The sequence below is a fragment of the Mus caroli genome, chromosome 3 (assembly GCF_900094665.2).
Source record: "Mus caroli chromosome 3, CAROLI_EIJ_v1.1, whole genome shotgun sequence".
Lineage (NCBI taxonomy): Eukaryota > Metazoa > Chordata > Mammalia > Rodentia > Muridae > Mus > Mus caroli.
In genome coordinates, this window is record NC_034572.1 from 52,310,507 (window position 1) to 52,320,952 (window position 10,446).

The following is a 10,446-nucleotide window of genomic DNA, read 5'->3' on the forward strand; positions in this document are numbered from 1 at the left end:
GAGAGAGAGAGAGAGAGAGAGAGAGAGAGAGAGAGAGAGAGAGAGAGAGAGTTATAAAATGTTTATCTTTTGGCTAGATGTATGGCACAAGCTCTTAAATATCAGCAATTGTTGCACATTTTTAGAATATACTTATATATGTTAATTTCTTGCCTGTGAGTTACAAAATAAATTACAAGGTATATTTGTTATAAATTACATATGGACAATGCTGATACTGGTTTATGTCCCAGTGGCACAGGGATTCTATTCTTTCACCTTATACAATTCCCATGGGGGGGGGGATTGGTAGTGCACTACTATTAGAATTGTAGACCTTGAATTATTTTTAATGAGATATTAAGAGATAGCTTTAACATTGGTCCAGGTACCTATGATGATTAGAAGGACTCACAAGAGAGTGGTCTCAGGCTTCATCTCTGCCAGACCTTATTCTCCTCTATAGCCAAAGCCCATCTTTACATTGCCCTGAACCCTGGCTTGATACTTGGAGTCATGATCAGTCAATGCTATGAAGTAGAGTGAAATTCCTGAAGGCTATTTCTACACTGTGTTGATAACAAACCACCCACAGGTAGCCCACTGAACCCCAAATCGATATCCCATTAGCTATATTCATAGAATACTTCCAGACACCAAATGCCATAAGAGGATTATAATAGGGGAACAGTGTCAAGTAGCATAGACTAGCTTCAGCCTCACTATTTACCAAACATAGCCATGAACTTCTGAGCCTTGTGCCTCTAACCCCTGAGCTCTGGAATCGCAGGAATCTGTGACCTGCCTGGATTATATTCACACATGTGAGACACATACTCTACAAACTCTACATTGTTAGCCCCAATCCCAGGTTGTTAAAGCAAACATGCCTTATGTGTATTATATTTTCAGAAATACATGACCACAAAAAACTAATTATGGGGGTCTACTCAAAGAGTCTAAAATGTCTCTGTGTGAGGATGCTCTGAGGCTAGAAAAAAAAAAAAAGGTCAAAAAATGGAGATGCTTCCCCTCACTTCTGGTTTTTTTTATGGCCCTGGCCCTGTCTGTAGATAGCCATTGCCCTTACTGTGTGGTTCCTTTTGCAGGTTTTTGCTGTTCCACTAAGACCACTTCTATACTTTTCTGTCTTCAGGACTAAAGAGGCATGAGTTTCACCTTGATTTTGGTCTCTGTGTGTCTCACCATCCTTTGATAATTCCCTTCATTTGTCTATACCTCTGTAACTAGAAACTCTACTGATTGGCTGATTACTTTGACCTCCAAGAACATGTCCCGTGGTCATTTATGGCTGCATTCCTTCCTATATGTCTTGCTACTCCGAGACAAAAGATATTGCTTTGACTTTCCCAGAGCGAGTCGTGACAAATGTCTACATAAGTTATTTCTTCTCCCCATAGTGTAGCCATAAAACTGTATGCGATCCTAATGTAAAGTGCTTGTTGACCCTGCTGTTAATTTCCCTGAGGGTGACGTGTCCCATAGAATGTTTAGTTTCTCTTTAAATTTTTTACATTTTCATGTGTGTTTATGTAACCACTTACTTCTGTCTCATGTAGCTCTAGGGGAATTCTCTCTACTCATTGAATGTGGAGTTGTCCCTTCCTATTACAGAAGATGAAAACATGACTCCATTCAACTACAAGAGCAATAGTAATAGAGGGCAGTAAGAAAGAACTGATTTTCAGTCCAGGGGTCCAGTCCCATTCATGAGTCCTCCAGGGTTTCTCCACAGTTGCATGAATGGTTGTTCATGTTCCCCTTGGGATTCACTTAATCTAGTATGGAGGAACACAAGAAGACTCACCAGCACAAGGTTCATTCTTAGTAAGAAAAGGGGGAAAGAATTAGCAGATACAGAACATTCCCACATTTTGTTCTTCATATAGCTGCAAGCAAGATCTCAAGAGACTGGCCATACGTAACCATAATAGGAATCTATTGACCCTATTACCTTTGAAAAGCAAAGATCATGCCCTTGTTCATTCTGATAGTCATGATCGCCCATGATGCACTTACAGCTATGGCTACTCCGACGATGTTGGCCTGTTTCTTCATTCTGTTCACCAGTATATGTAAGCACCATTAAGGAGACCTCTAGCTCACACCAGGGCCATTAAGAAATAAGTCTTATTTTTGTAGCTCTCTAGTAAGAAAGGCAGGAAACTTAACAAGTAACACACACACACACACACACACACACACACACACACACACACACACTGATTTAGTTAACAGTGAGTGCTTTCAGAAAGTATTGCAAGGTAACTTTATTATAACCAGTAGTGTTAGTGTACAGAAAAGAATTACCTTAGGGGCTCCAGCTGCAGTTATCTGTCTGGGAGCCTGAGTGGTAAATAGTTCCCTAAAGTAACATAAAACTTTCTATAAGTGGTGAAAATGGTTCACAGTATCTAAATGATTTGTGCAAAAATGTTTTATCGCAGAGATACTGTTACATCCATGTTTATTGCACAGTAGCAAGAAAATGAAGTCAGCTGAGATGGTCACCAGCTGATGAATCAATAATGAAAATGTGGCACATGTAACCACTGGGATTGTATTCAGAGGTAGGGAAAGATGAGATTTCAAAATCTGAAGGACGATAGATAGATGGAACTGAAAAATATGATATTAAATGGGAAAGACAAATGTAGCATGTCCTTTATTTTCTTTCTTGACTTTTTAAAAACTATACACTTTTCCATAAGTAGTTCTTTTTTATTTCTTCTTTTTCATTTCAGTTTGAATTGATTTCATTACTGTATTTCTACCAATCTTTCTTTCTTTTTGTTCTTCTCTCATATATTACCTCCCAGCTACAGTTTCCTCTCCCTTCTCTCCTATCCCAGGGGCCTAACTTCAGCAGCCCCTCCCCCTGCTCCCCATCTGCATGTATCCTCTCCCCGAGATCTATGGCCTCCCTCCCCTTATAGAAGATCAGGCTTCCCAAGGACATCAAACAAATACAGCATAACAAGCTACACTAATACCAGGCACAGACCATCAAGACTGGACAAGGCATCACTTGTACGAGGAAAGGGGTTTCACAAGTAGGCAAAAGGGTCAGGAACATGCCTTGCTCCCACTGTTAGGATCTCTACAAGAACACCAAGCTACTCGGCCATACATACATGCAGAGGACCTAGGTCAGACTCATACAGGCTTCCTGATCTCTGCAAGTTACCACGAGTCCTGGTCAGTTGATTCTGTGGGCCATGGTCTCCTAGTGTGTCCCTGACCCCTCTGCTTCCTCCAATCCTTCCTCCTCCTCTTCCTCCTCCGGACTTTAAGAATTCTACCCAATGTTTGCCTGTGGGACTCTGCATTTGACCCCATTAGTTGCTGGATGCAGTCTCTGTGGTCTCTTTGATGACGATTATGCTAGGCTCTGGGCTCCCGACACTGCAGGCAGGACAAACTGTAGGTTGAAGGTTTTGTGGCTGGGTTGGTGTCCCAATCCCTCCACTTGAGATCTTACCTTATTGCAGAAAATGACTGGTTCAGGCCCTGTGTCCTCCATTACTAGGAGTCTTTGCTATGCTTTCTCTCCTAGGCTCCATAGAGTTTCCAACCAGTGCAGTAGGTTTCAACCTCATCCCCCAAATACTCCCTAATTCGAGTCGTTTCTCAGTATTTTCTCCTTCCCTTCCACTTGATCCCTCTTGTTCCCAACCCATCCATCCTCAGTCTACGTGCAAAATCTATTCTATTTCCTCTTCCCAGGAAGATCCTTGCATATCCCCATACCCTACCACTGTAATCCTTTGTTGCTTAGCCTCTCTGGGTCTCTGGACTATTGCATGACTGTCTTTTGCTTTACAGCTTATATCCACTTACTTTTAAGTAAGTACATACCATGTTTGTCTTTCTGCATCTGGATTACCTTACTCAGGATGATTTTTTTTTTCTAGTCTCATTCATTTTCCTGAAAATGTCATGGTATCAATTTTTTTTTTAAACCAGAGTAGCATAAGTGTTTATTTTCAGCCTGTCTTTATTCAGATATAATTTTCCTTCTCTGTGGGTAAAAGTTAGACATCAACAAGAATTGCCAATCTTCCTGCCCTGGAAATGATTCTTTCAGGTGCTAGGTGTATTACCTGGCATTTTCATTGCTCAGTGAGGAGAGAAATGAGCTCAAATTAAGATGGAACATTAATACACGGCAGAAGACTTAGTTATTACATAGCATATCTCTAGGTAGGGCAAATTGCTTGGGTGTGGTAACTTAATCCTGTAATTCAAGGTCATTTTCAGCTATATGACAAATTTAAAGCCAGCTTGTGGGTGGGAGAGAAAGAGAGAGAGAGACCAAAACACCACCACCAAAACCAAATAGAAAGCAGGAGCTGGTGAGATGGTTTAGCAGTTAAGTCCTAGCAGCACTAGCAGAAGACCTGGGTTCAATTCCCGGTACCCACACAGTGGCTTACACATATCTGTAAATACGGCCCCAGAGGATCTGACGTCTTCCTTGGGCCTCCACATGCATGCAGCACAGAAACATGCACGCAGCAAACACTCACGCACATAGTCACTGGCTACAGACACTGTATAACGGGGTGTTCAAGGCAGACAGGAGAGGAGGAATCTTTTCTTCTTTAATCACAAGCTCCAGGACTTTATTCCCACTCCTGGTCTGAATGGATTCCATAAGTTTTGGAGCTTCAGATCAACTACTCCATTCTCCAAATTCTCACTGAACACTTCAACCATGTCCACGTGACACAGACAAACCAGGAATTAGAGTCAGAGTTCTTGGTTTGTAACTGGCTTTGCTTTCAAAGACCTACCATGTTTTATGAAGCCTCATGTGGGCATAGAAAGCCTCTTGATCCAGAAAGCCTTTCCCACAAATATTGCAGGAGCTACGGCCATTGTCCTTGTGTGAGCGCCGGAAGTGGCTGTCGTGGGCAGCATGAGATGCAAAAGCTTTGCCACAGTGCTTGCACTTGAAGGGCTTCTCTCCTGAGTGCTGTCTAATGTGTGTTCGGAGTATGCTGGAGGCAGTGAACTTCTTTGTACAGTACACGCACTGGTATGGCCTGTCTCCAGAGTGGACCCTCATGTGCTTGTTCAGGCTGGAAGACTGAGAAAAGCTTTTCCCACAGGTTGAACACAGGTAGGGCCGGTGCCTCTCATGGACGTGAAGAATATGGATCCGGAGCCAGTCACGCTTTTCAAAGGATCTTTGGCAGAGAGAACACGGAAACTTCCTGTCCCCCTTATCCACACAGGGAGTGTACTTCAGGTGCTTATCTCTGTAGTATTTGTAGGTAAACACCTTTCCACAGCGTTCACATCTGTAACCTTCTGCAGACTCTTCAGAGGACTCAGATAGCTGCCGGCCTCCTTGCTCAGTGACACGGAGGTTCATGGGAACGCCCAGGAACTTCTCATAGCCGTTTCCGTACCACACAAGCAGTTCCTGGTTCTGCTGGATGTCTCTACAACTCTCATAAAATATCTGCCCTTGGTGCTGCACGGCCAGCAGGTTTTGCTCCTTGGGGAACGGAGCACAGTTGACATAGGACATCCAGTTCCCAGAACCTTTGCTGTCGATAAAATGGCTCAGGTGACCGTCTTCAAAAATTTCCCACATCCGAGAGTTGTCCCTGTGTGCCTTCACTTCGCTGGCATTGACCACTCTACCTCGAAAGGGTCCAAATCTCACTCCTTTGGCAATGAAGTCGCTGCAGAACACGCCAAAGTATGGCACATCCATCACCAAATGAGGTCTGCATGAGGCAGAGACCTTCCGGAAGCTGAAGGGAGTCTTTGTCCAGGGTTTTATGAAGATGATTAGACCCAGAACTCTCTGTGGGAACCAGGATGCCTGAAATTGCATGCTGTAAGTCGGTTGGGTGCTCTGGACTAGCGATGGCTCCATACAGAACGAAGCTCAGTTCCTCCTCTGTGAAATTGAAGCCGCGAAACCGCAGCTTCCCCTCTTGGTTCAAGGTTTGAGGGACAGATATTGACTGGAACGTCTTAATTCCATCAGGTAGTAGGGAAGCAATTACTGGGGATGGCAGAAGTAAATTTTCAGCTTCCCACCTCTGACCACTGATTTGGCCGCCGCCGCCGAGGACCAAATTTTGGTTGCTGGAACCGCTGCTCCTATGCTCAGTGCTGTCTAGAAATCGTGGTACTTTGGGAGTGAATTGAGGAATTTGGTTTCATGGTGACAACTTGTACCAGGGGAGATTGTAGAGCGGCTCGCTCTGAACAGCCAGGTCCGGGTTCAACAAGGGAGCAGTCCTCAATGCTTTTTAACAGCTGAGCAATACTCCATTGTATAAATGTACCTCATTTTCTTTAGTCATTTTTCAGTTGAGGGACATCAACTGAATGTTTCTGGTTATTTATTAATAGAGCGGCTAGGAATGTAGTCAAGCAAGTGTCCTTGTGATAAGATTTAGTGTCCTTTGGGTATATGCCCCAGAGTGGGTATAGCTGGGTCTTGAGGTAGATCAATTTCCAATTTTCTGAAAACAAAACAAAACAAAACAAAACACCATATTGACCTCCAATGTGGCTGTATAAGCTTAAACTTCCACCAGCAATAGAAGAGTGTCCCCTTGACATATCCTTGTCAGTATGCACTGTCACTTGTGGTTTTTTATTTGTTTGTTTGTTTTTGTTTTATGTTTTTTGAGATAGGGTTTCTCTGTATAGCCCTGGCTGTCCTGGAACTCACTTTGTAGACCAGGATGGCCTCGAACTCAGAAATCTGCCTGCCTTTGCCTCCCAAGTGCTGGGATTAAAGGCATGCGCCACCAACGCCTGTCCGTCACTTGTGTTATTTAACTTAGTCATTCTGACAGGTGTAAGGTAGAATCTCAAAGTCATTTTGATTTACATTTTCCTCATGGCTAATGACGTTAAATATGCCTTTAAGTGTTTCTCAGCCTTTTGAGATTCCTCTATTGAGAATTCTCTGTTGAGTTCTGTACTCCATTTTTATTGCATTTTGGTTTGTTGTTGTCTAGTTTCTTGAGTGCTTTATATATTTTGGATATTAGCCTTCTGTCAGATGTGGAGTTGGTGAATATCTTTTCCTGTTCTGTGGACAGCCATTTTGTACTTCTGGCAGTGTCTTTTGTCTTACAGATTGATTTCAGTTTCATGAAGTCCATTTATTAATTGTGTCTGTGCTATTGGTTCAGGAAGTTGACTCCAGTTGCAATGTGTCCAAGACTATTTTCCACTTTCTCTTTTATCAGGTTCAATGTTTATTCAGGTTTTATGTTGAGGTCTTTGATCCACTTGGACATGAGTTTTGTGCAGGGTGATAGATATGTGTCTATTTGCATTCTTCTATAAACCAACATCCAGTTAGACCAGCACCATTTGTTGAAGATGCTTTCTTGTTCCAATTGTATATTTCTGGCTTCTTTATAAAAAAAAAATCAGGTGTCTGTAGGTGTGTGGATTTATGCCTGGGTCTTCAAGTCAATCTCATTGATCAACATGTCTGTTTTTATGCCAATACCATGTGGTTTTTATTACTACATCTCTGCAGTTCAGCTAGAAATTAAAAATGAAGGTGCCTCCAGAAGTACTTTTACTGTATAGGATTGTTTTAGATATCCTGTTTTTTTCCCCCCATGTGGAATTCAGTATTATTCTTTCAAGGTATATAAAAAATTGTGATGAAATTTTGGTGGGGGTTACAATGAATATGTAGATTGATTTGGTAAGATGGCCATTTTTTACTATGTTAATCCTACCAACCCCTGAGCATGGAAGATCTTTACATCTTCTGATATCCTCAATTTTCTTCTTCAAAGACTTGAAGGTTTTACCATATAGGTCTTTCAATTGCTTGGTTAGAGTTCCTCCAAGGTGTTTTATATTATTTGTAGCTATTGTTAAGGGTGTTTTCCCCCTGATTTCTTTCTCAGCCCATCTCTCATTTGTATATAGGAGGATAACTGATTTTTATTAAAAAGTTAATCTTTAATCCAGCTTCTTCACTGAAGGAGTTTATCAGCTGTAGGAGTTCCCAGATGGAATTTTTGGGGTTTATTATGTATATTATCATCTACAAATAGCAATACTTTGACTTTTTTCTTTCTATATTTGTATCCCCTTTATCTCCTTTCGCTGTCTATAGCTATAACTTCAAATACTATATTGACTAGATATGGAGAGAGCAGGCAGCCTTGCCTTGTTCCTATTCTTAGTGGAATGGCTTTGAGTAGCTCTCCATTTAATTTGATGTTGGCTGTTGGTCTTCTTAAATTGCCTTTATTATTTTGAGGTATTTTGATGTTGGCTATTGGTCTTCTTAAATGGCCTTTATTATTTTGAGGTATGTCTCTTGTATCCCCGATCTCTCCAAGACTTCTAGCATAAAGGGGTGTTGAATTTTGTCAAAGGCCTTACAGCATCTAATCAGATAATCAAGAGATTTGTTGTTTGTTTGTTTTTTTTTCAGTGTGATTATATGGTAAATTACATTGACAGATTTTCATATGTTGAACCATACTTGATGATTGTAGGTGGTCTTTTGATACATATTTGGATTTAGGGTGCAAGTATTTTATTGAGTATTTTTGCGTCAATGCTCATTTGAGAAATTTGTCTGTAATTCTCTTTCTTTGTTAAATTTTTGTGTGGGTTACATATCAGGGTGACTATGGCTTCATAAAATGAATTTGACAATGTTCCTTCTTTTCTATTTTGTGGAATAATTTGAGGAGTATTGGAATTAGCTCTTCTTTGACAGTCTGGTCAATGAAAAATTCTGCACTAAAACGGTCTGGCCCTGGGCTTTTTGTATTGGATGACTTTTAAAGACTATTTCTACGGGGGCTATAGCTCTATTTAAATTGTTTATCTGATCTTGATTTAACTTTGGTAAATGGTATCTATAAAAATTTGCCAACTTCTTTTAGATTGTCCAGTTTCGTGGAGTACAAGTTTTTGAAGTATAACCTAATGATTCTTTAGACTTCTTGGTATCTGTTGCTATGCCTCCCTTTCCATTTCTGATTTTGTAATTTGGATATTCTCTGTCTGTCTTTTAGTTAGTTTGGATAAAGCTTTGTTTATCTTGTTGGTTTTCTTAAAGAATCCACTCTTTGCATCACTGATTCCTTGTATTATTCCATTTCTTTCTATTTTATTGATTTCAGCCCCAACTTGGATAATTTCCTGCTGTATACTCCTCTTGCGTGTGTTTGCTTCTTTTTGTTAAATAGTTTTCAGATGTGCTGTTAATTGTTAGTATGAGAGCTCTCGAATTTATTTATGAAAGTACCCTACTGCTATAAACTTTGCTCTTTACACCACTTTCATTGTATCCCATAAGTTTGGATCTATTGGGCCCTCATTTTCATTAAATTCTAGGAAGTCTTTAATTTCCTTTTTATTTCTGCCTTGACCCACAGTCATTAAGTAGGGAGTTGTTCAGTTTCCATGAGTTTGTAGGCTTTCTATTGTTTCTGTTACTGATAACCAGCTTTAATACAAGATGATCTGGTAGAATACAGGTGGTTATTTCAATTTTCTTGTATCTGTTGAGACTTGCTTTGTGACTGAGTATGTGCTCAACTCTTAAGAATGTTCCATGAGGTGCTGATAAGAAGGTATATTCTTTTGTGTTTGGGTGGAAAGTTCTGTAGGTATTGGTTAGGTCCATTTAATTCATAACATCTGTTAGCTCCATTTATTTCTCTGTTTAGTTTTTGCTTGGATGTCCTGTCTATTGGGAGAGACGGGTATTATACTCTTCCTACTATTAATGTGTGAGGTTCAACGTATGATTTAAGCTTTAGCAATGTTTATTTAACAAATGTGTGTGCCCTTGTATTTGGGGCAATAGATGTTAGTAATTGAGATAATCAGCTTGGTGGATTTTTCCTTTGATGAGTGTGAAATGTACTTTGCTGTCTCTTTTGATTAATTTTGGCTTGAAGTCTATTTTTGTTAGATATTAGAATAACTATGCTAGCTTGCTTCTCAGGTCCATTTTCATGGAAAATCTTTTTCCAGTCCTTCACCCTCAGGTAATGTCTGTCTTTTATATTGAGATTTGTACCCTATTTGCAGCAGAATGGTGGATCTTGTTTTTCCATCCATTCTGTGACTTTTAATTGGGCAATTGAGTTCATTGCTATTGAGAGATATAAATGATCAATGATTGTTAATTCCTAATGTTGTTTTCTTGTGGTTGTTATTGCTTTTGTTGTTGTTGGTGGTGGTGGTGGTGTTTGTCTGTGCATGTGTTTCCCTTCTTAGAGTTTTGCTGTTGTGAAATTATTTATTGCCTTGTTTTCATGGATATAGTTAGCCTCCTTGAGTTGGAGTTTTTTATAGGGCTGGGTTTATTGACAGATATTGTTTAAATTTGACTTTGTATTAGAATATCTTGTTTTTGCTATCTATGGTGATTGAAGGTTTTACTCAGTATAGCAGTCTGGGCTGGCATCTGTG

At 40.3% G+C, this 10,446-nt stretch overlaps 1 protein-coding gene across 1 annotated transcript in view; it reads right to left on the minus strand.

Annotated features, from left to right (window-relative positions):
• Positions 1–4,792: 4,792 nt before the first annotated feature.
• Positions 4,793–10,446, minus strand: part of LOC110291818 (PR domain zinc finger protein 14-like) — a 100,493-nt gene continuing 94,839 nt past the window's right edge. Inside the window, 2 exon segments of the mRNA XM_021159073.1 lie at positions 4,793–5,725; positions 5,727–6,264. Coding sequence (XP_021014732.1) covers positions 4,793–5,725; positions 5,727–6,264 — 1,471 coding nt within the window.